The 27,210-nt window shown below is 39.1% G+C and overlaps 1 protein-coding gene and 1 pseudogene across 2 annotated transcripts; one reads left to right on the forward strand and one right to left on the reverse strand.

Moving 5' to 3' along the window:
* On the forward strand, positions 1-27,176 carry LOC132531615 (RNA/RNP complex-1-interacting phosphatase-like). 2 transcript variants are annotated; one of them, XM_060169560.1, is made up of 9 exons: positions 1-226; positions 1,624-1,699; positions 2,659-2,790; positions 5,773-5,896; positions 9,285-9,345; positions 15,530-15,576; positions 16,192-16,267; positions 16,490-16,678; positions 26,685-27,176. In XM_060169560.1, exons 1-9 carry the CDS (start codon positions 126-128, stop codon positions 26,878-26,880), a joined length of 1,002 nt encoding a protein of 333 aa, XP_060025543.1. In that variant the 5' UTR covers positions 1-125; the 3' UTR covers positions 26,881-27,176. The 2 variants fall into 2 exon arrangements, with proteins under 2 accessions (XP_060025543.1, XP_060025545.1); XM_060169562.1 differs by having other exon boundaries at positions 16,496-16,678.
* Positions 12,293-12,989, reverse strand: LOC132531641 (RING finger protein 11-like; annotated as a pseudogene).
* Positions 27,177-27,210: the final 34 nt, after the last annotated feature.

Raw genomic sequence — 27,210 nt, forward strand, 5'->3', positions numbered from 1 at the left:
GGTCCGCGAGCTGCGTGAGGTAACGCCTAGGTGCCTGTGGTTCGTGGCCTTGTGCTGGCACCGGGGCCGCCGGGTTGGCGACTTTGGCACTCTTGGCGTTGGGTGGGCGGCATATTGGGGGTCACATGAGCCAGTGGCATCATGCCCGCGGGCGCTGGGGTCAGGGTCGCGGATATTCTGGACGTTCGTCGGCCAAGAAGAAGGGCGGAAACCACATCCCGGAAAGGTAATACGCCTTGGCCCCTGGGCGTTGCCGGTGGAGCTCAGAGCCCCTGGGCCTGGGCTTCGTCTCTTGTGCTGTCGCCTGTCACAGTGGCCCCCGCGCGCTGGCCCGTCCGCGCTGTGCTAGGGGGGGTACTGGTCGTCTCGCGGCTCAGTTCACAGTAGCTGAAAGGGACAGTGTGTGATGTTCTGATTTCTCCCCATCGTTTTAAAAGGGAGGCTCTGGCCATTGCTCCTCGGGTAAAATGCAGGGGGACTGCTTTTTAAGATGGGACTGTCTGTCAGTGTTGGGGACCCTCCTTAATTACCAGGATGGAATCCCCTTCAGTTCCTCAAGCTGTGTTGTTTAGGCACAGAAAATGTGAGTAATAGGAACTGGAACTAAGTTTGAGTGAAAAAACGCACCGGTACCGCCGAATTTTCCGTTGAAACAGTTGATTTGTTTTGTCTCTAGGAATTATAAAGGGCGTACTGTTGCTTCCTAACCGGTGTTACTTGAGAGATCTACCTCTGTACGTTCAAATGATTAATTTTGATGCTCATGTGTGCAGTAAACCCTTTAATTCCCTAAGACCTTCCTTTCCTCCATCTCATACCCCATTAAGCCCGCTTCAGTTTATCTCCTGAATTTCTTTTGACTCTGTCAGCTCTTCCTCAACATCCTAATACTGAACTTGCCTGTCTGTTGCAAGGAGGTCCTAACTAGTGTCCATATATCTTCCAATCCATTCTTCATACAAGAAACCTTAAAAGCAAGTTGGAACATTGCTCATAAACATCGCTCAGAAACATTGTTTTGAGAAGAGAAAACAAACTGTTGGCCTTTAAGACTCTGCGTGGTCTAGAATCCTCTGCTTCTCTGGCCCCATCTTGTGCCACTTTTGCCCTCACTTTCAATGTTTCAGATACACTGAATTAACCTTAGTTCTAACTCATCTTACAGAAGTCAGTTCAGATATTATTTTTCACTGTGATTCCTAGCATTAAGGAATTTTATTATCAGGTTTTGTATGAGGACTAAAAATAAACTGTGAAGTGAAAAAATTGAGTTTAAACTATTTCAGTCAACACTCATGTATTAATGATACCTTAGTATCCAACATCGGGCTAGGTTTTATTAGTGATACAGAAGTTCTGGTCATCTCTGGTTTTAGATATCCCTTATTTGTTGAGACCTTTGCATTGTTTTGTTACCTTTTATCTGTTTTCAAGATGGGACAACAGGAACAAGGGAAGTATAGGTTATTACTAGGTGGGGTTGATAAGTGGAGCAGCAAAATGCAAAGCAGAAAGAGCAGGGACCTACCCTAGAGGGATATGATTTCCATTTTCAAGGCGCATTCATCCTATGCAGGGAGACAGCCTAACATAAAATTTGCCTAACAAAAAATATATTAACAGGTGGAAAGACTATCTCCCAGTTGGACAGCGGATGCCTGGGACTCGTTTCATTGCTTTCAAAGTTCCTTTAAAAAAGGTAAGCAAAAGTTAATACCGTATGCTTCCAGAAATCTGAATTCACCATATAGATCCCTAGCTCTCAACCCCGTCGTACTCCATTTTCCCTATTTTTTAGCGAATACTTTTTAATACCTCCTTTACTATCCAGAATGGAATTCATAGATAAATACAACCTACTTTTGTACTTAATTAAAAAAACAATGTAATGCCCTAATTATAAATAAAGAATAAAGTAATTTCTAAGAAAGTAATAGGTATCTCAGTATGTAAATGTTTGGGGATGACTATACTAGAAATAAAGAAATAGTCACTTGTACCATGAATGCAGTAAACTATGGACTTTGATTGATAATGATGTTTCAGTGTTGGTTCATGAATACTAACAATTGAAGCACACTGATATGGAATGTTGATAATGGGGAAGGCTGTGTGGGATGAAGGAGAGCGGATATAAGTGGGAACTGTGTACTCTTTGCTCAGTTTTGCTGTGAATCTCAAACTGCTCTAAAACTAGTCTACTAATTTAACAAAAAGTGTGTGTTGCTGACACTTGAATAACCAAAGAGATCAATGGAACAGGGTACATGTATAAGCCAAATACATGAAAGAATATTTAGCAGTGAAAGCCATCCTTCCTATATGTAGATATTCAAGAAGTATTTATTTCTGGCACTCTGCTTGGAGCTGGCAATACAGTGGTAGGCAAAATTGATGTGGTCCCTGCCTTCTGGGAGTTTACAGTCTGGTTAGGAGACCAACATGAAATAAACAAACCTAGAAATAAATACATAGAAGTGAACTTATTTTTTTCCTTCTAATCTCTCTGGAAGAAAGGATTGTAATATCGCTTGTAAATTCCAGAGGAGGAGACATTACTTTTAATCTCATATGTTAGCATCACAGGGTTTGAATAAATGGATAATATAATAAAGGATTTTAAACACATGTTCTTTCTTATTTTATTCTTTCTGACAGAGTTTTGAAAAGAATCTTGCTCCAGAAGAATGTTTTTCCCCCTTGGATCTTTTTAACAAAATCCAAGAACAGAATGAAGAACTTGGGCTGATAATTGACTTAACATATACTCGCCGCTATTATAAGCCAGAGGTAAATGGAACCCGTAATTGAAAATGACCTTCTTTCTGATACTGTAATAATTGATAGTAATTCAGTAGTTATCATCTTATGCTAAGGTGAATCCTGGCCTTCTTTCATGGGTTCAAAAAGGGAAGCTAGTGGTTTCCTTAAATACACATTTGTAATTGCTGTTTCAAAATGAGATTAAAGATATGAATTGAACTGTAGTATTTGGCAGTAGGCTCTAGATATGCTTAAGAAATTCTATAAGCTTCCATGTTCTATATTTTGAAAATGAAGTAAACTTTTAGTAAAAATAGTAGTAGTCTAAAAGGAAAGAAAGGTATGTCCATTATGTCTTTAGCACTTATTTTAAGCAGTTGCCTGAGCACGTTTAAGCATCATGGTAAAAGACAATTGTTCTCTAAGTTTTATGCTTTCTTTTCCTAATACCTTCTGATATAGTACAGAACCCATATATTCTCTTGGCCCATGTAGGACATTCCAGTGCAAAAGAATTATCCTTCTTCTGACCTGTTCCATGGCCTTGGGAGACAGTAACACCTAATGTTTGTTAATATTTGTATCAGTTTGCCATTTAGAAAGTTCTTTCACATGCATTGACTTAGTTAATCTTCACAACAATCCTTTGCTGTTGAAGTGGAAGTAGTACTGATATCTCCTGCTGAGTGCTTACTCTGCACTAAGCTCAGAGGATAGACAACTACAATTACTAATTTTACAGACGATGAAACTGACTCTCGGAAAAGGAAGAATTGAAATTTCAACTCAGTTATTCCTCTTTATTTTTATTGTGGTAAAATATAGATAAATAGTATCTGTTTTAACCATTTATAAATATGCAGTTCAGTGGCATTAGTTACAGTCACAGTGTTGTGTAACCATCACCACTGTCTATAATCAAAACTTTTTCATCATCCTCAACAAAAACTGTAACCATCAAACAGTAACAACCCCATTTTCCCTCCCACCAGCCCTTAGTAACCTCTATTCTATTTTCTGTCTCTATGAATTTGCCTATTCTAGGTACCTCGTGTAAGTGGAATCTACAGTATTTGTCCTTCTATGTCTGGCTTATTTCACTAAACCTAGTGTTTTCAAGGTTTATCCATGTCATGGCATGTAACAAAATGCCACTCCTTCTTTGGCTTAATAAATCCCACTATGTGTATATACCATAATTTCTTATTCATCGGTTGATTGACACTTGGTTGTTTTCCACCTTGTAGGTATTGTGAATCATGCTGCTATGATCATTGGTGTACAGATATTTGTTCAAATCCCTGCTTTCAGTTCTGTTAGATGTGCAGCGTAGGTAGTAGCAGAGTTGTTGGATCATACGGTAGCTCTACGCTTAACCTTTGAGAAAGTGCCAGACTGTTTTCTACAGTGTCGTCTTGTTTTTAAACAATTATCACAAATTTTAAGCATATACAAAAGTATAAAAATACTGTGAGTGTTCCTTGTATACCCATGAACTCATCCAACTTTCTTATTTACCAACTGATGGCTGTCATGTTTTATCTATACCCCCGCCTGTTTCACCCCATTCCATATTATCTTGAAGCAGCTCCGAGACAGCATGTAATTACACCTGTACGTTTTTGGTACGTGCATTTAAAATACAGGACTTTTATTCCTTAATATCATTTTTTAATATTAAATACCCAGGGAGTGCTCAAATTTGCAGTTGTCTCCTAAACGTCATAAAAAATTGTTTATAAGAATTTTGAATTAGATCCAAATAAGGTCCACACTTTGCCGTGGATGGTTAGGTCTCTGAAGTCTTGTTTAATCTATAGGTTCTCCTTCCATGTCTCTCTCACTTTTTTTTTCCTCCTTGAATTTTGTTTTTAAAGAAACCAGGTAATTTGTCCCATCTAGATGTCGATGATTACATTCCATGTGTTGGTAACATATTCTTCAGTCCCTTTATTTCCTGTAACTTGGTAGTTGGTCTGAATGAAGCTTGCATGTTTTGTTTTGGCAAGACAGTTTCATAGGTGATGATGTGTTCTTCCATGGAGACATATATAATTTTGTCTTTCTGTGGTATTAGCAGTCACTGATGATTCATACCTACATCCATTAATTCAGTTGAGGCTTCAAAGAATGGTGAATTCTGTTGTTCTTTTTTTCACTTATTAGCTGGGTATATTTGTACGAGGAGAAGATTCCCCTCATCAGCTGTTTGGTTGCCCAGTTGTAGAGGCATGATTCTCTTCTTTTATTTAACAGGTTTCAAAATAATGAGTTGATTCACAAATATCCTCCAGTGGTGACCAGTTTTGTAAAATTTTATTTATTCCTATCACCGTGGACTCCGTTACAGTTATTATTCTAACTGAGGCCCTATCTTTGGCCAGTTGGAGCTTCTCAGTGACTCCTGAGTCCTTTTGAAATGACATCAGTTGTTTCTAGACTTTTTCAGTGCTCAGAGCTAGGAATTACGTATGTTTGTTTTTAATATAAAATATATCATAGGTTCATACTGCTACTTTCCATTTATTTTCAGAACTACAGAATTTTCACTTATCCTTTTCTGTCTTCTATTGATAGTCTACTTTCTCCCACCCCAAGAATACCAGTTCTCAACAATGCCTGAAATTTGCTGTTTCTTAATTCGAATCCAAGTTCTTCTGACTGTATTCTACTACTCTACTTAAATCACAGCCGCTTTATGCCCTTGAAATGTAAGCTAGAACATAAATGTAGGTAGAACTGTTTATATCATTTTGAGTTACATGTACATTCATTCACATAGATTTGCTTTTCCTTTTGCATGCCTGGTAACTGTCCGTTCTGCAGTTTTAATGAAAACCAAGTGATAATTACTGGTTAAAGCAGCTTTGGAAAAAATGGCTCTTATCAGAATGACTGACATACTAAGTTTAATGTACTCTCCTGGTTTATATTCTGCCTTCTCTAATTAATTTTTTATTCTTTCCCTACAAAGGAAATAATACATATTTTCATGGTTTTGCCTTATAGGACTTACCAGAAACTGTTCCTTATTTAAAAATTTGTACAATTGGGCATCAGGTGCCAGATGATGACACTATTTTTAAATTCAAGTGTGCTGTTAATGGGTTTTTGAAGGAAAATAAAGATAATGGTGAGTTGTTGTTTTGTTTTTTTTTTCCTTTACCTGAACTTTGGTATGCATTTTGAGTGGGGTTGGGGATTTTTAACATTTTTAATAGTTCTGACATTAGTGTCAAGTTGTGTTTGGTAACATTAAGGTGGAAATGTCAGATGGTGCTAATAGAGTACGGTGTTTTTCCTGTTTATGGTCACAATTTAGTTTAGTTTGGAAAGTGATTTTTGTGAGAAATATCAACTGAACTAGCTTACTTATCTGTTTTTTAAAACTTTGAATGGAAAAATACATTAAAAAAATGTTCTTTTGTCCTATTTATTGGTTGAGAGGTAGAAGAAAAGGTTAAGACTCTCAGGTTCTTAGCGTATATAAAAAAGAAAACCAAAAGCGAAGTTTTGGAGTGAGACAGATCCCTAGAAGCAAAACAAAAGAGAGTGGACCAGAAGAGGGGCTTCCTCATCATATATGTGTTTAAGATATTTTTGCCGCTTTTACACTTCGGGTGCAAGTGAGGAAGAACACTACCACCTCTTATTCTTATCTTCAGACAGGAAGAACTTAAAAGGCTGGTGTTTTCTTGTTTCTGCTTTCAGATCTACTCTGTTGATAGTAGGTCTTAATAGCATGTGAATTTTAAGGATCCACTTGCCTTTTTCTAGCATCTAACTATCAGAAGGAATGTGGTGTTTGCCATGTTTTAAGACTGAGGAATCTTTTGTCTTTGGAACACCACTGACGCCCATGTGAAAGTGTTCATTTTGTCCTCTTTCTAAATTTAGCCTGAGGAGTGTGCACTTTATTAAATAAATATAACAGACAGTAAATATTCCGTGTATATATAAAATGATGCACATATATACATAAAACAGGGAGTAGGGAAGAAGGAATAGAGATGGAGGTGGGAAGATAGGGGATAGGAGGCGAGAGAGGAGGGCGAGACTGGAATTTCAAGATAAATTTTCATTCTGTAACCTGCTTGCTTAATGCAGGTACTAGCTCTTAAATATCTTCAGCCCTATTCACAGATCTTTCCTATACTTTAGCTTTAAAACTTGAGAGGCTTGGTCTTGCCTGTGATAACCAGGGTGTCTAGAAAGGAGGCAAATGATCTGATTTGTTTAAACTGTAGTCACAGAAATGTTACCTCTTAAGATGTTAGGGCGCAGCTGCTGGCCTACTCCCTTCCTCCAGCCTCCTTTGTGTGTGTTCTGTCTGTTCCGCGTCGGCTAGAAGATCCATACTAGTGCATGAGAACACGTTTGTAAACCTTGATTGTTCACGTGTTATACCAAGTGTAGTCCATTGCATATGCTGACTCCTCTGTGGGTCTTCTGCATGCAGTGGGCCAACTTCACCATGCTGTCTGCCATTGCAGTCTCAGGACCTTAGTTATGATCCATTGGTGACTTTCCTCTGCTGTAAGGCCCTCCCACAGGTGCCAGGCTCACTGATAATGAGGAGGAGACTATACTATGCACTCCCTAGTAGAGACTCAGAAAATAAATTGTTTCAGTGAACACCGAGAGCCTCATAGGTTTGTTGTTAGGGCACGGGGATACAGAGGTGAGTAGAAGTCTTTGTTCAGTAGCAACTTACAGTTATCTAGGAAGATAAACATGTAGTGAGTATAAGTGGGTTAATTATAATAGAAGAATCAAGTGCAGCAGCAATATAGAGGAGAAATTGAGGAAGGCCTGACTGAGGAGACAGCGTTTGAGCTGGGCTTGGGGGAAGAGGATTTTGCCGGAATGAGGAAAGGACAGCCCAGGTATTGGGGACAGGTACAGAAGGCACAGGGCTTGAACTTGTGCTCTGGAGGGGCAGCCTCTGGTGTGACTAGAGGGTAGTGTGAAAGGGCAAAGAAGTCATACATTGATTTTCAGCAAATATTTGTATAACATCTTCTAAGTTGAAGGAACTGTTCTAGGAAGTAGGAACAGAACAAAGTTCTTGCCCTTACGTACTTTCCATTCTAGTGGGGGAGAGAGATAAATAAATAAGTAAATACATGGAGTGTCAAGTGGCGGTAAATGCTTTGGAGAATAACAAAAGAAGATGAAGAGGTGAGGGAATGTGGTAGGTGATCAGGGAAGTCCCCTCTATTAAGATGTCGATTGAGCAGAGCCTTGAAGTGAGAAACAAGCCATTGGCTATCTGGGAGAGTGGAGATGGGGTGGGAGGGTGTGTTCTGGGAGAGTGGAGATGGGGTGGGAGGGTGTGTTCTGGGAGAGTGGAGATGGGGTGGGAGGGTGTGTTCTGAAGCAGAAGGAATAGTAGGTGCAAAGTCCCTGAGGCACGACTGTGCTTGGCATGTTTGAGGAATAGTAAGGAAGCCAGTGTGGCTGGACAGGGGAAAGTGAGTGAGGGCAGGGCAGTAGAGAATGAGATCAGGGGAGACTGGCGGGGCAAAGGAGGGAGGTGGATGATGTAGGTCCTTGTAAGTCATAGTTTGAACTTATAATTCAGTTGGAGAGACACACTGATATTTGTTTATAAAGAGTTCTCAATGCTATGCTAAAAACTTGGGCTTTATTCTGTGCTAAGTGAAGATTTTTAAGCAACAGAGCAATCCAGCCAAGTTTATATTTTAGAAAGATAACATCTTCCATGGGGAGGATCAGTTGAAATAAAAGAGATTGCTAGAATTGCAGGGCGGTAGTAATCCAGGCAGGAGATGACAAATGCCAGACACCACCTAGTCACAGACATACCTTTTGCAGAGATCAGCTACGTGTTGTTGTTTTTTATTTACTTTCTCTTATAATTTTTTTTAAGTGCTGGACCACGAAACACTGTGGCGTAGTTGGAAAAATCTGAGACTCGATTCTAGTCTTTTTTCTGTTGGCCTGCTGTGCAGCTTGGGCTTACATCTCAAGCCTTACTTTTTCATTGTGAAATAAGAACGGTGCTACTTAACCAAGGTCTCCACAGGCACATAGACCCGTGGCGTGTGAGGAGCAGTGAATGAGAGAAGGAATGGAAGTGCTTTGGGACCCCAAGAGCCCTTCAGAAACCGTTTGTACTTTTTAATATTGAGCATTAAAAGTGAAGGCATTCCATTTGTTTCACTCAAAAACAAATTCTCTTCTTCTGATAGCCTGTTTTTTTTTTTCCACCCCCTTTTTCTATAGTCAAATCAGTTCCTGATGGGCATTCTCCAGTCCACACTATTGCATCTGATTGGAGGCTATGCAAAATTTCCCAGAGACAATGAATTTTGACTTTATAGTAGTTAATTCTTCATAGTACATTCCTTCAAAAACACTCCTTTCTTCAGAGTTTTTCCTTTTCAGGATAGTGGTAGTGTTGTGGTAATTAATAAATGCTACTCTTCAGAAAATTGTATAACTTTTTTGTAGTGTATCTACTTCGCTTACTTAATTCCATATTCCCTGTTTTATAGACAGACTTATTGGTGTCCACTGTACCCATGGTTTAAACAGGACTGGCTACCTCATCTGCAGGTGAGTTGCAACCCCAAGAGGCAGACCATGTTTAAATTGTTCTGTTTGCAATAGTAATGTAAGCTAATGTAAGCTGAATGCAAAAAATGCAGTCAGAAGGGCTTCCCTGGTGGCGCAGTGGTTGAGAGTCCACCTGCTGATGCAGGGGACGCGGGTTCGTGCCCCAGTCTGGGAAGATCCCTACATGCCGCGGAGCGGCTGGGCCCGTGAGCCATGGCCGCTGAGCCTGCGCGTCTGGAGCCTGTGCTCTGCAACGGGAGAGGCCACAACAGTGAAAGGCCTGCGTACTGCAAAAAAAAAAAAAAAAAAAATGCAGTCAGAGAAATGTATGAAGTTTAAGGCAATTTTGCCCCCTACTCAGAGGTTACCACCAGTAATAATTTAGCACATATTTTTTCAGACGTAAAAAATGCAGATATAAGCATATACAATGGTCCCTTGGTATCTGCAGGGGATTGGTTTTAGGGCTCCCCATAGATACCAAAATCCTCGGATGCTCAAGTCCTGTATGTAAAATGGTGTAGTATAGTCGGCCTCCCATATCTGCAGGATACAGAACTGACAGTACATGTGATTTAATGGTATAGTATTTAGACATTCTGGTTTATAATTTAATATATGGTGGACATCTTCCTATGAAAATATTTGGAGACCTCATTCTTATTTATTTATTAATATGTTTTTCCCCAAATTTGCTTTATGTAGTTGGATATAAATTAATGAACAAAAACTTAAGCAAGATACATGTAACAATTTAATAGAACCTGATACTCTAATTCTTTCAATTTTTCTCAAACTCATCATGGGGCTTGTAAGAAAATTAACCAACATGGATACTACTACAGTTGAATGTCAAATCTTTCAGTGCTTATGACATACTAAATTCTTCTATAATGCACTTATGAAGAACCCTTCAAGAGACTTGTGTTTTGTATGTAGAAAAGTGTTAAGAGTCAAATATTCAACTCAGTATAAAATAATAAGAAACACTTCTGATTTGTTAGGTTGAGATTGCTTCTCCTTTTACTAATGAATGATTTTTTTAGCTATAATATCACTGAGCTGAACAAATATGTCACCTTTGAGTACATAAGGAAAAATAAACACATGCTAAATGGGTAAAACATTACAACTACATCTTTAGTAGCCCATCTGTACTTCTAACACTTCAGAAGCTTAGAGATTCAGAGTGTTCTTACATTAATTGCAAGAAAAGTATAAAGGAGAAATTCCTTCTTTTTTGAGATCACAACTGTGAAGTCATGATTATACAAATTCTGCATTTGTGTGCAAAACATGAAACACATTTATCTTAATTCTCCCTGCTTACAATTGTCAGTCAACTAGCAGGACTTTCCTTCCAAGAAACAGACAGATGTGTTTTATATAACTTCAGTAACCTCAGCACTACAATAAGAAGACATGCAGTATCCTTTTGCTGTGGTTGAAGACAACAGGGAAGGAGGTCACAGGAAAGAATAAATCAAAATTGTTACAACTGAGAAACGTTTGTCAGTTTAACCATGGTGCCACTTTCATTTTTACATAAGCATGTTGGCATAACTCAAGCTCAATAAATCAGAATTCTTAATAATTAAAATTTACCTTAACTTTTAATTATTACCATGTTAACAACCAAAATAATCAGATGAAACACATAAGAAAGGGTAATGTTAAACCCCACTTTACTAGAGTTAGTTTCTGGACACATTAACTCATTTTTTTATAGAAGAGGGACAATGAATCTCAGTTTGCTTACAAGCTAGGAGATCACTCTGCATTTCTTAACTGCAAACAAATATAGCACTTGTAACAGGTTATAAATAAACTGGTTTTCAAGCACAGAGCCAGCCCCAACAGTAATAGTACACTATTTAAAAAGACCTAAGGCAATGAATTCCATTTCCAATGGAAAAAATGAATCATATGGTCTTGGACAAACAATTCTGATGGTTTACTTAACAGTCACTTAGTAGTTCTTCCTTGCTCATAGAACTTTATGATTTTTTAGAGGAGTGAAGCATTCAGCTTTAGTGGATAAATCCTTGTTAGCCTAAGACAGTCATTATTATATGCCTCTTTGCCATGAATTGTCTTATGAATGGTCATATCAGTCTGTTTTGGCAAATGAGTAATTAGGGGAAGGCTGTTACTGTGCTTATGAGAATGATATTTTTCTCTGAAGAAAGATAAATATGCATTAGGAAAATGACCATTTGGACTCTTTTTCTGCTTCCTCCTTGTTTTGTGAGAATATGATACTTGGTTTTACCGCAGCCATCTTGTGACCATGAGATGATTATATGCCAATAACGACAAATGGTAGATTAGAAAGAACCAGCAAAGACAGAAAACAGCAACATCAATAGTAACAACAATCACAGCAAAAGAACAATGGGACCTTAACTTGTGGAGTTCCTATAAAATAAAAAATAAATGCTCTATGTTTATTCTAAAAAAAAAAGAACTGTGCAAACAAGCTTAAAACTACTTTTTTTGTGCCAATGTTATAAAATGTAGCTTTTAATAAAACCTTGACCCAAATGCCAGCAACTTCAGAAAAGAATTTGGGTAGGGGGAAGAAGAAAGTTATCTCACTTAGGAAAAACAACCACTATCTGTATCCTAATCTTCGACACAATTTAAACATATATAGCTGCTGTAACACTTTATACAATTCCTATGTACTAGAGCAATAATAAGATCTAAATACAATTATATTTTTAAACACTTGGTGAAGGCTTTACATAAAAATAGCATCCTACTTTGCCCCATAAATTTCTAAAATATCACGTACTTTTCCCCAACATCTGCAGCCGTTTAGGAATTTTTAGGAAACTTTCATGCATTATCTTAATTCCTAATCCCTGGATCTTTGGGCTCAACGAGAAAAGATCAAAACCACCAAAAATGATGGTTCACTTGAAGTCAGGTGAGAGACACTGGCTCAGTTAGTCTCGTAGGACAAAAGCAGTGCTGCATCAACTGTCTCCATGCAGGAGGGGCCCGTGAAGGATCTCGTCAGCCAGTCATCTGTACAGCCCAGGTGATCTGCATACACAGCAGAAATCAAATTGGGTTGTCATAAACAAAGGCCATCACACAGATCACACACTCCCGGATCTTTTTTCTAATATTTATTTTATTTTATTTATTTATTTGGTTGCACCGGGTCTTAGTTGCAGGCAGTGGGCTCCTTAGTTGTGGCATGCAAACTCTTAGTTGCGGCATGCGTGTGGGATCTAGTTCCATGACCAGGGAACGAACCCGGGCCCCCTGCATTGGGAGTGCGGGGTCTTTAGCCAGTGCACCACCAGGGAACTAGAGAGAGGCTTTTTTTCTGATCCATTTCTTCCAGGGTCATAAACTCCTTTAGGCTGATGCTGTATGAGGCCTATTCTTTCCTATTTTGTTCCTCTCAGCTGAGTTGCTAGGCGAGTCTGGCTAGGTGTTGGCTGATAGACCAAAACTGGAACTTGATCCAGATATGACAGCAGCGGCTCCTGATCCAGCTCCGTCCCCTTGCCGAAGCTAGCCCAGTCGGACTGAGACTTGTGAGGCAGGGAGATGTCATCCGAAGTGGGGGACTTAAGGCATTTCCCCATCTTCCGGGGCTTGAGTGTGTGATCTGTGTGCTGTTTTGACAGTCTTCCAACCTCATTCTTTTTTAAAATAATTAATTAATTAATTAATTTATTATTTTTATTTATTTTTGACTTTTAAAAATTTATTTTTTATACAGCAGGTTCTTATTAGTTATCTGTTTTATACATATTAGTGTATATATGTCAATCCCAATCTCCCAGTTCATCTCACCACCACCGACCCCCGCCCTGCCTCGCTTTCCCACCTTGGTGTCTATACGTTTGTTCTCTACATCTGTGTCTCTATTTCTGCCTTGCAAACCGGTTCATCTGTACCATTTTTCTAGATTCCACATATAGGCATTAATATACAATATTTGTTTTTCTCTTTCTGACTTAGTTCACTCTGTATGACAGTCTCTAGGTCCGTCCACGGACCTTTGTCCTTTCATCTGTTGATGGGCATTTAGGTTGCTTCCATGACCTAGCTGTTGTGAATAGTGCTGCATTGAACATTGGGGTGCATACGTCTTTTTGAATTATGGTTTTCTCTGGGTATATGCCCAGCAGTGGGATTGCTGAGTCATGGTAATTCTATTTTTACTTTTTAAGGAACCTCCATACTGTTCTCCATAGTGGCTGTATCAGTTTACATTCCCACCAGCAGTGCAAGAGGGTTCCCTTTCCTCACACCCTCTCCCGCATCTGTTGTTTGTAGATTTTCTGATGATGCCCATCTAACCGGTGTAAGGTGATACCTCATTGTAGTTTTGATTTGCATTTCTTTAATAATTAGTGATGTTGAGCAGCTTTTCATGTGCCCTGTGGCCATCTGTATGTCTTCTTTGGAGAAATGTCTATTTAGGTCTTCTGCCCATTTTTTGATTGGGTTGTTTGTTTTTTTAATAATGAGCTGCATGACCTATTTATATATTTTGGAGATTAATCCTTTGTCTGTTGATTCGTTTGCAAATATTTTCTCCCATTCTGAGGGTTGTCTTTTCATCTTGTTTATACTTTGCTGTGCAAAAGCTTTTAAGTTTCATTAGGTCCCATTTGTTTATTTTTTTTTTTAAGGCTGCATTTTTCCTTTGCTTACTGATGAACATATAAAAGTCCGAAGTTTTTGATATTATAAAACATCAAAGTAATGAACCTTGCTGTGTGAACACCTTTGAATATATATGCTTTGTCTCAGTTAACTTCACTCAGAATGGGACTTCTGCATCAAAGAGTTGGTGCCCTTATGCTTTTTGTGGTTGTTGCTACACTGTACCAATTTATGGTTGTTCATGCAGGAAATACTTATTGAGCATGTGTTATGTTTAAGCACTGTGCTGGGTGCTAGCAAAAAGACGTGACATTTTGTGAGTAAAGAGACTTGACCTGCCCTTTGTGAATTCTAACAGTCCAGAGAGGGAATAGATATTCAAGAATCATACTCTGCATGTAGAATTACAACTCTGACAAGTGCCAAGGAGAGGAACATGGTACCATGAGAGCATATTTTAGGGAGGATTTGATCTCATCATGGAGATTAGAGAAGGTTTATTTAGGGATGTTTCAGCGGATATCTGAAGGATGAGTAGGTATTAAGCAGATAGGGACGTTGGAGAGAGATTTCTGAGCATAAGGAATAGCAAAAGACCCTATAAGAGGAAAGCATATGGTGTGTTGGAGGAACTGGCCAGGAAGGTGGGGCTGTTGGGGGAGCATGTGATTATAATGGAGCTACAAGTGTGGGCAGGAGCTCGATTGTGCAGGCTTATGTTTAAGGTTTCAGACTTTAATAGAAAACCATTGAACTTTTTTTGTTGAAGGTGAGTGTGTGCAACATACCCAATTGCATTTTCAACCTATCATTTTGCTACCGAGTGGAGAATACACCGCAGGGAGAAAGTGGAAGCGAGGAAACAAGTTAGGAGACTTTTGTAGAAATTGGGCATAATGGTGGCTTGGACCAGGGTATGGTGGTCATTTTGGTGGAAAGATGTGGACAGATTCTAGAGGTATGTAGGCAGTATCATTGTTAGCACTGGTGGTGGGTTGAGGATGAGGGCGAGGGAGAAATAGCTGTCAGTGATGGTGATTCCTAAGTTTCTGGCTCCTATGGTTGGTTAGATAGGGTTTTTTAGATATGATGTTAATATTTATCCTAATTTGTCTTTTGTTATTTGTTGGTTCTTGATGAATACTCTGTCATATTAAGTCTCCTGTTTTGAGTGTACAAAGCATTTTGATCAAAACTGAGTGTTAAAAAAAAAAACAAAACTGAGTGTTGTATGTTATCAGATAACTTTTTAACATCTGCCAGTTTGGTCATGTATTTTATTCTCTTTCATTTATTAATTAAATTATTGTATTAATGTAAATAATTATATTAATAGATTTTCTAAAGTTGTGTTATCCTTGCATCCTTGGAATAAAGCCTTTTTGTAATCATGGTATATATCATTCTTTAATAATTATTGATTAGATGTGCTGATACTTTCTTAGGATTTTTATATCTATATTTGTAAAGCGAAATTGGACCTTTTTTGCAAAACCTTGATTTTCTTTTCTTTTTATTTACAAATGACTCGAATTTTGTTGTTTTGTAGATATTTGATTGATGTAGAAGGCATGTGGCCAGATGATGCAATTGAATGTAAGTATAAGGGTTATCACTACTTTTCCGTTTTTATAAAATTTGAAGGTAGAAGTGTAGGGGAATTTCTTAAGTTTTGGAAAAAGAGAAAAGTTTGTAATTCATTTGTTCAGACATAAGATAACCGTTTACCAAAAGTTTTGAAAGGGATGTATCTGGAAATAGTGAGATATAATAGCCTGAATAATTAGTCAGTGGATTTCAGCATTTTTTTTCTTTTTTAAATTTATTTAATTAATTTATTTATTTTTGGCTGCATTGGGTCTTCGTTGCTGTGCGGGCTTTCTCTAGTTGCAGCGAGCGGGGGCTACTCTTTGTTGCAGTACACGGGCCTCTCATTGCAGTGGCTTCTCGTTGAGGAGTATGGGCTCTAGGCACACAGGCTTCAGTAGTTGTGGCACGTGGGCTTCAGTAGTTGTGGTGCATGGGCTTAGTTGCTCCGTGGCATGTGGGATCTTCCCAGACCAGGGCTCGAACCCCTGTCCACTGCATTGGCAGGTTGATTCTTAACCACTGTGCCACCAGGGAAGTCCCTGGATTTCATCTTTAATCTGCTTTCTCTGGGAAAGATTTGCTTTTTGTACAGTTATCTCTAACAATTCATCCGTTCCTCAGTATTCAATAGGAGCCGTGGACATTGCTTAGAAAGACAAAACTACATTGAAGACCTTCGGAATGGTCCCATCAGAAAGTAAGTTGCATTTTATATGTGATATTTGTGGTTAGGAAGATCTATTTTTATATAATTTAAGCTGCACATATCCCTTCTTCTTATAGCTTGTTTACTTGCTCGAGGAAGCCTAAACAAATAGGAATGGGGGGAGGATGGAATTGTTATTTTCACGGGCCAAAATATAGTCACTAAATTGGCTACTGAATTTGCAGACCAGTAATATTTTGTGGAAACATTCTGTTTGAGGAATCGGGATTCCAGTGTATCCAGAACAAGTGGTTTTGAAGACTCAGCGCGTATGATGGAACCAGTTCACACAGCTAATAAGTCTGTTAACCAAGGACTGAAGTATAACCTACATCAGACCCCAGGTTACCCAACATCTCGGCATTTCCGTACCCAGACCCAAGATTCGCAGCAATCAGAAAGGTATCTCTGCTTTCCCTTTTTCTAGAATTGAAATAGAAATTAATATTATAAATTAGTGCAAACACATTATAATGTGAAGAACTGGTGTTTTCTTGCTGATCAGTGTCAACCAGGAGGTATTGTTTGTTCCATATTTTGCATTTAGGGCTGGAAAATCAAGTACAGGAGGGGGAATAGGTGATTTTTCAGAGGCAGTTGGGAAGAGGACTTAGAAATTTTCATTGATTCTTAAACTTAGTTTAAGCCATTAATTTGATGTGAGTGTCAGAAAGGATCTTACATTCTTAGGCTGCAGTAATAGTGGTATAGTTTTCAGAATAAAGAAGGTTGCTTTATTTAAAGAGTAAATACAAATTATAGGGAAAATGGTAAAATTCCAGTAGAGAAACTTGCAAAGGGGTTGAACATATAAATCACAAACATACTTTTACATGGGAAACAGGAAAAACCTCAGTACAATTAAACAATACTTTTTGCTATTTTGCTATTAATTTAGCAAGTTTTTGACAAGGTAGTCCAGTGTATTGATTGTCAGCCTGGACTTGGGTTTGCATCCTGGCTCTGCTGTTCACCCTGTATGTGATCTTTTTTTTTTTTTTAACATCTTTATTGGAGTATAATTGCTGCAATGAACATTCTGGTACACGACTCTTTTTGAATTATGGTTTTCTCAGGGTATATGCCCAGTAGTGGGATTGCTGGGTCATAGGGTAGTTCTCTTTGTAGTTTTTTAAGTTCTCCATAGTGGCTGTTCTCCATAGTGGCTGTACCAATTCACACTCCCACCAGCAGTGCAAGAGTGTTCCCTTTTCTCCACACCCTCTCCAGCATTTATTGTTTCTAGATTTTTTGATGATGGCCATTCTGACCAGTGTGAGATGATATCTCATTGTAGGTTTGATTTGCATTTCTCTAATGATTAGTGATGTTGAGCATTCTTTCATGTTTGTTGGCAGTCTGTATATCTTCTTTGGAGAAATGTCTATTTAGGTCTTCTACCCAATTTTGGATTGGGTTGTTTTTTTCTTATTGCGCTGCATGAGCTGCTTATAAATTTTGGAGATTAATCCTTTGTCAGTTGCTTCATTTGCAAATATTTTCTCCCATTCTAAGGGTTGTCTTTTTGTCTTTTTTTTTTATCTTTTTTGTTACATCTTTATTGGACTACAATTGCTTTACAATGGTGTATTAGTTTCTGCTTTATAACAAAGTGAATCAGTTATGCATATACATATGTTCCCATATCTCTTCCCTCTTACGTCTCCCTCCCTCCCACCCTCCCTACCCCACCCCTCCAGGCAGTCACAAAGCACTGAGCTTGATCTCCCTGTGCTATGCAGCTGCTTCCCACAAGCTATCTACCTTACGTTTGGTAGTGTATATATGTCCATGCCTCTCTCTCACTTTGTCACAGCTTACCCCTCCCCCTCCCCATATCCTCAAGTCCATTCTCTAGTAGGTCTGTGTCTTTATTCCTGTCTTACCTCTAGGTTTTTCATGACATTTTTTTCTCTTCAATTCCATATATATGTGTTAGCATACGGTATTTGTCTTTCTCTTTCTGACTTACTTCACTCTGTATGACAGACTCTAGGTCTATCCACCTCATTACAAATAGCTCAATTTCGTTTCTTTTTATGGCTGAGTAATATTTCATTGTATATATGTGCCACATCTTCTTTATCCATTCATCTGATGATGGACACATAGGTTGTTTCCATCTCCGGGCTATTGCAAATAGAGCTGCAATGAACATTTTGGTACATGACTCTTTTTGAATTATGGTTTTCTCAGGGTATATGCCCAGTAGTGGGATTGCAGGATCATATGGTAGTTCTATTTGTAGTTTTTTATTTTTTATTTTTTAATTTTTTAATTTTTTATTTTTGTGATACAAGGGCCTCTCACTGTTATGGCCTCTCCCGTTGCAGAGCACAGGCTCCGGACGTGCAGGCTCAGCGGCCATGGCTCATAGGCCCAGCCGCTCCAAGGCATGTGGGATCTTCCCGGACTGGGACATGAACCCGTGTCCCCTGCATCGGCAGGCGGGCTCTCAACCACTGCGCCACCAGGGAAGCCGCTATTTGTAGTTTTTTAAGGAACCTCCATACTGTTCTCCACAGTGGCTGTATCAATTCACATTCCCACCAACAGTGCAAGAGGGTTCCCTTTTCTCCACACCCTCTCCAGCATTTATTGTTTCTAGATTTTTTGATGATGGCCATTCTGACTGGTGTGAGATGATATCTCATTGTAGTTTTGATTTGCCTTTCTCTAATGATTAATGAAGTTGAGCATTCTTTCATGTGTTTGGTGGCAGTCTGTATATCTTCTTTGGAGAAATGTCTATTTAGGTCTTCTATCCATTTTTGGATTGGGTTGTTTGTTTTTTTGTTATTGAGCTGCATGAGCTGCTTATAAATTTTGGGGATTAATCCTTTGTCAGTTGCTTCATTTGCAAATATTTTCTCCCATTCTGAGGGTTGTCTTTTGGTCTTGTTTATGGTCCCTTTGCTGTGCAGAAGCTTTGAAGTTACATTAGTTCCCATTTTTAAATTTTTGTTTTTATTTCCATTTCTATAGGAGGTGGGTCAGAAAGGATCTTGCTGTGATTTAGGTCATAGAGTGTTCTGCCTATGTTTTCCTCTAAGAGTTTGATAGTTTCTGGCCTTACATTTAGGTCTTTAATCCATTTTGAGCTTATTTTTGTGTATGGTGTTAGGGATTTGATCTAATCTCATACTTTTTTTTTTTTTTTTGGGGGGTACACGGGCCTCTCACTGTTGTGGCCTCTCCTGTTGCGGCGCACAGGCTCCAGACGCGCAGGCTCAGCGGCCATGGCTCACAGGCCTAGCCGCTCCGCGGCATGTGGGATCTTCCCAGACTGGGGCACGAACCCGTGTCCCCCGCATCGGCAGGCAGATTCTCAACCACTGCGCCACCAGGGAAGCCCTAATCTCATTCTTTTAATTGTACCTGTCCAGTTTTCCCAGCACCACTTATTGAAGCCGCTGTCCTTTCTCCACTGTACATTCCTGCCTCCTTTATCAAAGATAAGGTGACCATATGTGCGTGCGTTTATCTCTGGGCTTTCTATCCTGTTCCATTGATCTATCTTTCTGTTTTTGTACCAGTACCATACTGTCTTGATTACTGTAGCTTTGTCGTATAGTCTGAAGTCAGGGAGCCTGATTCCTCCAGCTCCGTTTTTCATTCTCAAGATTGCTTTGGCTATTCGCGGTCTTTTGTGTTTCCATACAAATTGTGAAATTTTTTGTTCTAGTTCTGTGAAAAATGCCAGGGTAGTTTGATAGGGATTGCATTGAATCTGTAGATTGCTTTGGGTAGTAGAGTTATTTTCACAATGTTGATTCTTCCAATCCAAGAACATGGTATATGTCTCCATCTATTTGTATCATCTTTAATTTCTTTCATCAGTGTCTTATAATTTTCTGCATACAGGTCTTTTGTCTCCTTAGGTAGGTTTATTTTTAAATATTTTATTCTTTTTGTTGCGGTGGTAAATGGGAGTGTTTTCTTGATTTCACTTTCAGATTTTTCATCATTAGTGTATAGGAATGCCAGAGATTTCTGTGCATTTGTTTTGTATCCTGCTACTTCACCAAATTCATTGATTAGCTCTAGTAGTTTTCTGGTAGCATCTTTAGGATTCTCTATGTATAGTATCATGTCATCTGCAAACAGTGACAGCTTTACTTCTTTTCCAATTTGGATTCCTTTTATTTCCTTTTATTCTCTGACTGCTGTGGCTAAAACTTCCAAAACTATGTTGAAAAAGAGTGGTGAGAGTGGGCAACCTTGTCTTGTTCCTGATCTTAGTGGAAATGCTTTCAATTTTTCACCATTGAGGACGATGTTGGCTGTGGGCTTGTCATATATGGCCTTTATTATCTTGAGGAAAGTTCCCTCTATGCCTACTTTCTGCAGGGTTTTTATCATAAATGGGTGTTGAATTTTGTCAAAAGCTTTCTCTGCATCTATTAAGATGATCATATGGTTTTTCTCCTTCAACTTGTTAATATGGTTTATCACATTGATAGATTTGTGTATATTGAAGAATCCTTGCATTCCTGGAATAAACCCCACTTGATCATGGTGTATGATCCTTTTAATGTGCTGTTGGATTCTGTTTGCTAGTATTTTGTTGAGGATTTTTGCATCTATGTTCATCAGTGATATTGGCCTGTAGTTTTCTTTCTTTGTGACATCCTTGTCTGGTTTTGGTATCAAGGTGATGGTGGCCTCGTAGAAGGAATTTGGGAGTGTTCCTCCCTCTGCTATATTGTGGAAGAGTTTGAGAAGGATAGGTGTTAGCTCTTCTCTAAATGTTTGATAGAATTCGCCTGTGAAGCCATCTGGTCCTGGGCTTTTGTTTGTTGGAAGATTTTTAATCACAGTTTCAATTTCAGTGCTTGTGATTGGTCTGTTCATATTTTCTATTTCTTCCTGATTCAGTCTTGTCAGGTTGTGCATTTCTAAGAATTTGTCCATTTCTTCCAGGTTGTCCATTTTATTGGCATAGAGTTGCTTGTAGTAATCTCTCATGATCTTTTGTATTTCTGCAGTGCCAGTTGTTACTTCTCCTTTTTCATTTCTAATTCTATTGATTTGAGTCTTCTCCCTTTTTTTCTTGATGAGTCTGGCTAATGGTTTATCAATTTGGTTTATCTTCTCAAAGAACCAGCTTTTAGTTTTATTGAACTTTGCAGTCGTTTCCTTCATTTCTTTTTCATTTATTTCTGATCTGATCTTCATGATTTCTTTCCTTCTGCTAACTTTGGAGTTCTTCTTGTTCTTCTTTGTCTAATTGCTTTAGGTGCAAGGTTAGGTTGTTTATTCGAGATGTTTCCTGTTTCTTAAGGTAGGATTGCATTGCTATAAACTTCTCTCTTAGAACTGCTTTTGCTGCATCCCATAGATTTTGGGTCATCGTGTCTCCATTGACATTTGTTTCTAGGTATTTTTTAATTTCCTCTTTGATTTCTTCAGTGATCACCTCGTTATTAAGTAGTGTATTGTTTAGCCTCCATGTGTTTGTATTTTGTACAGATCTTTTCCTGTAATTGATATCTAGTCTCATAGTGTTGTCAGAAAAGATACTTGATACAATTTCAATTTTCTTAAATTTACCAAGGCTTGATTTTTGACCCAAGATATGATCTATCCTGTAGAATGGTCCATGAGCACTTGAGAAAAATGTGTATTCTGTTGTTTTTGGATGGAATGTCCTATAAATATCAATTAAGTCCATCTTGTTTAATGTATCATTTAAAGCTTGTGTTTCCTTATTTATTTTCATTTTGGATGATCTGTCCATTGTTGAAAGTGGTGTATTAAAGTCTCCTACTATGAATGTTTACTGTCGATTTCCCCTTTTATGGCTGTTAGTATTTGCCTTATGTATTGAGGTGATCCTATGTTGGGTGCGTAAATATTTACAATTGTTATATCTTCTTCTTGGATTGATCTCTTGATCATTATGTAGTGTTCTTCTTTGTCTCTTGTAATAGTCTTTATTTTAAAGTCTATTTTGTCTGATATGAGAATTGCTACTCCAGCTTTCTTTTGGTTTCCATTTGCATGGAATATCTTTTTCCATCCCCTTACTTTCAATCTGTATGTGTCTCTAGGTCTGAAGTGCACCTCTTGTACCCAGCAAATATATGGGTCTTGTTTTTGTTATCCATTCAGGCAATCTGTGTCTTTTGGTGGGAGCATTTAGTCCATTTACATTTAAGGTAATTATCGATATGTATGTTCCTATTCCCATTTTCTTAATTGTTTTGGGTTTGTTATTGTAGGTCTTTTCCTTCTCTTGTGTTTCTTGCCTAGAGAAGTTCATTTAGTAGTTGTTGTAAAGCTGGTTTGGTGGTGCTGAACTCTCTCAGCTTTTGCTTGTCTGTAAAGCTTTTAATTTCTCCATCCAATCTGAATGAGATCCTTGCTGGGTAGAGTAATCTTGGTTGCAGGTTCTTCTCCTTCATCACTTTAAATATGTCCTGCCAGTCCCTTCTGGCTTGCAGAGTTTCTGCTGAAAGATCAGCTGTTAACCTTATGGGGATTTGCTTGTGTGTTATTTGTTGTTTTTCCCTTGCTGCTTTTAATATGTTTTCTTTGTATTTAATTTTTGACAGTTTGATTAATATGTGTCTTGGCGTATTTCTCCTTGGATTTATCCTGTATGGGACTCTCTGTGCTTCCTGGACTTGATTAACTATTTCCTTTCCCATATTAGGGAAATTTTCAACTATAATCTCTTCAAATATTTTCTCAGTCCCTTTCTTTTTCTCTTCTTCTTCTGGATCCCCTATAATTCGAATGTTGGTGCATTTAATGTTTTCCCAGAAGTCTCTGAGACTGTCCTCATGTCTTTTCATTCTTTTTTCTTTATTCTGCTCTGCAGTAGTTATTTCCACTATTTTATCTTCCAGGTCACTTATCCGTTCTTCTGCCTCAGTTATTCTGCTATTGATCCCATGTAGAGTATTTTTAATTTCATTTATTTTGTTGCTCATCATTGTTTGTTTCCTCTTTAGTTCTTCTAGGTCCTTGTTAAATGTTTCTTGCATTTTGTCTGTTCTATTTCCAAGATTTTGGATCATCTTTACTATCATTATTCTGAATTCTTTTTCAGGTAGATTGCCTATTTCCTCTTCATTTGTTAGGTCTGGTGTGTTTTTATCTTGCTCCTTCATCTGCTGTGTTTTTCTGTCTTCTCATTTTGCTTATCTTGCTGTGTTTGGGGTCTCCTTTTTTGCAGGCTGCAGGTTCGTAGTTCCCATTGTTTTTTGTGTCTGTCCCCAGTGGCTAAGGTTGATTCAGTGGGTTGTGTAGGCTTCCTGATGGAGGGGACTAGTGCCTGTGTTCTGGTGGATGAGGCTGGATCTTGTCTTTCTGGTGGGCAGGTCCACGTCTGGTGGTGTGTTTTGGGGTGTCTGTGGACTTACTATGATTTTAGGCAGCCTCTCTGCTAATGGGTGGGGTTTTGTTCCTGTCTTGCTAGTTGTTTGGCATAGGATGTCTAGCACTGTACCTTGTTGGTCGTTGAGTGAAGCTGGGTGCTGGTGTTGAGATGGAGATATTTGGGAGATTTTCGCCGTTTGATATTATGTGGAGCTGGGAGGTCTCTTGTGGACTAGTGTCCTGAAGTTGGCTCTCCCACCTCAGAGGCACAGCACTGACTCCTGGCTGGAGCACCAAGAGCCTTTCACCCACACAGCTCAGAATAAAAGGGAGAAAAAGTAGAAAGAAAGAAGGGAGGGAGGGAGGAGGGAAGGAAGGAAGAAAAGAAAGAAAGAAGATAAAGTACAATAAAATAAAGTAAGATAAAATATAATAAAGTTATAAAAATAAAAAAATAATTAAGAGAAGAAAGGAAAAAATAACGGATGGATAGAACCCTAGGACAAATGGTGGAAGCAAAGCTATACAGACAAAATTTCTCACAGAAGCATACTCCTACACACTCACAAAAAGAGGAAAAGGGGAAAAAATCATAAATCTTGCTCTCAAAGTCCACCTCCTCAATTTGGGATGATTCGTTGTCTATTCGTGTATTCCACAGATGCAGGGTCCATCAGGTTGATTGTGGAGCTTTAATCTGCTGCTTCTGAGGCTGCTGGGAGAGATTTCCCTTTCTCTTCTTTGTTCTCACAGCTGGCAAGGGCTCAGCTTTGGATTTGGCCCTGCCTCTGTGTGTAGGTCGCCGTAGGGCGTCTGTTCTTCGCTCAGACAGGATGGGGTTAAAGGAGCCGCTGAATCGGGGGCTCTGGCTCACTCAGGCTGGGGGGAGAGAGGGGCACGGAGTGCGGGGCGAGCCTGCGGCGGCAGAGGCCAGCGTGACGTTGCACCAGCCTGAGGCATGCCGTGCGTTCTCCCGGGGGGGGGGGTTGTCGCTGGATCCCAGGACCCTGGCAGTGGCAGGCTGCACAGTCTCCCCGGAAGTGGGGTGTGGATAGTGACCTGTGCTCGCACACAGGCTTCTTGGTGGCGGCAGCAGCAGCCTTAGCGTCTCATGCCAGTCTCTGGGGCCCGCGCTTTTAGCCTCGGCTTGCGCCCATCTCTGGAGCTCCTTTAAGCAGCGCTCTTAATCCCCTGTCCTCGTGCACCAGGAAACAAAGAGGGAAGAAAAAGTCTCTTGCCTCTTCGGCAGCTCCAGACTTTTACCCGGACTCCCTCCCAGCTAGCCGTGGTGCACTAACCCCCTGCAGGCTGTGTTCACGCTGCCAACCCCAGTCCTCTCCTCTCGCTCTGACCGAAGCCCGAGCCTCAACTCTCAGCCCCGCCTGCCCCGGCGGGTGAGCAGACAAGCCTCTTGGGCTGGTGAGTGCCGGTAGGCCCTGATCCTCTGTGCGGGAATCTCCCCGCTTTGCCTTCCACACCCCTGTTGCTGTGCTCTCCTCCGTGGCTCCGAAGCTCCTCCCTCCGCCACACGCAGTCTCCACCCACGAAGGGACTTCCTCGGGTGTGGAAACCTTTCCTCTTTCACAGCTCCCTCCCACCGGTGCAGGTCCCATCCCTATCCTTTTGTCTCTGTTTATTCTTTTTTCTTTTGCCCTACCCAGGTATGTGGGGGGTTTCTTGCCTTTTGGGAGGTCTGAGGTCTTCTGCCAGCGTTCAGTAGGTGTTCTTTAGGAGTTGTTCCACGTGTAGATGTATTTCTGGTGTATCTGTGGGGAGGAAGGTGATCTCCGCATCTTACTCTTCTGCCATCTTCCCAGAAGCCCCCCTGTATATGCTCTTGAGTAAGATCTCTAAATTCCTATTTTATTATCAGTTAGATGGAAATTTTAATAATATTATAAATAAAATTTTAATAACATATACCTTGGGATTGTTGTAGATTATTACATGAGTTAATAAAGTACTTTAGCACATTGTAATGTAAACTTTCAGTTTTCAAAAAGATATTTTGGCATTTTTAGCAGATGTAAACATTTCAAAAAGGTTGCTTGTATTGCCAGGGCACTAAAAAATGGTATAGCCCTTTTGAAACATAACTGTAATAGCCATAAAAATGTTCATACCTGGTAATTCCACCATGAGGTTACAGAAATACTTAAAAATATGGAAAAATCTACGTGCATTTAATCATTCAGCACATTTCTCAAACTCCCTACTATGTATCAGACTCTGGACTAGATGCTTAGGATACAGTTGTATATGTTCTGGGATGTTAATCCCAGCATTATTTACAGTAGTGGAAAAATTGGTAGCAGCTTGCATTTCTAATGATGAAGAATAGCTAAGTAAATTATTATATCCATACTATGATATTTTATAAAACCATTGAAAGTGATAGCTTACTTATGATAAGTGAAAATAATAGGTTATGATTCAGCAGTCAAAAAAAGATGCTAGGGGGAAAAAGACCAAAAGTAAATATTAACCAGTTTACTTAGATTAAGTGGGATTGAGGGGTTTTTGGGGGTGTTTGCTTTTCTCAGATTTCCAAATTTTCTTTTGTATGATTGTATTAGATTTACTGATGTTGCTTTTGAAACAATTAAATTTTAATTTTCCAAATTTGCTGCATGTGCCAAGGTTAGAATTTCTACATTTTATAATTAATTTATATATGTATTTACTTATGAAGTGAAAGTAGGTTCCTGGTTTCAAAAATAAATAGCTTATTCTGTTTCATGTCAACCCTGCCACACTTGGAGAGAATGTATCTGATTAGAATAGTATGGGCATTTATAGGGAAAGATGGAAAGGCTTCTGGGAACCTACAGTGTGCCAAGGCATTGTGGTGGGTAATTGAAGTATATCATCTTAATTTACCTTCAAAACAATCCATGAAGATGGAAGGTATTATTAGCTCTATTTTATAAAGAACTACGAAATCCAAAGATTAAGCAATTTTATCTGCTAAAATCACGCAGGTAGAAAACAGTAGAACCAGAGTATCTATGTATAATTTTATAAAGCTTATTATATATATTTATTAAACTAATAATGGTGTATTACTTTTGTTTTGTTTAAGAAAATTTTCACAGAATCAGAACATTTACCAGAGAGGCCATATTCCTCCTCCTGGTCCCCACGGAGAGGACTGTTTACACAGGAGGTACTCTTGGAATGTAAAGCCAAATGGCAGTCAAGCAGCGCAGAACAGAAGGTGGTATCCTGGCAGTTACTACAGACTACCCTATCCAACCTATTATAGATGGACCAAGTGACACAAGCCTACCCTGGAAATCTACCTGGAGACAGAACAGGACCGAAGACAGCCAGAGTGACTTTTTATAAAATCAGGTCAAATGAGGTTTACAATCTATTTTAGTGCTCCCTTATGTGTTCAAGCTTAAGGAAAAATTATATTGATACTTAGCTCCGCTGATAAATTGGCAGTATTTACAACAGTGAAGGAAATAATCTGTCATTCCAGTCTTAAATTTTTTTAAAGGCGGATGATATTTTAGAACTGGTAAAAGTAATAAAGAACATCCCTTGTAAATTATTTTTAAAAATTCTATCTTCCTTTTCTGGTGTATTTCCTTCTGACTAGA

Source organism: Lagenorhynchus albirostris, chromosome 13 (assembly GCF_949774975.1).
Source record: "Lagenorhynchus albirostris chromosome 13, mLagAlb1.1, whole genome shotgun sequence".
NCBI classification, from domain to species: domain Eukaryota; kingdom Metazoa; phylum Chordata; class Mammalia; order Artiodactyla; family Delphinidae; genus Lagenorhynchus; species Lagenorhynchus albirostris.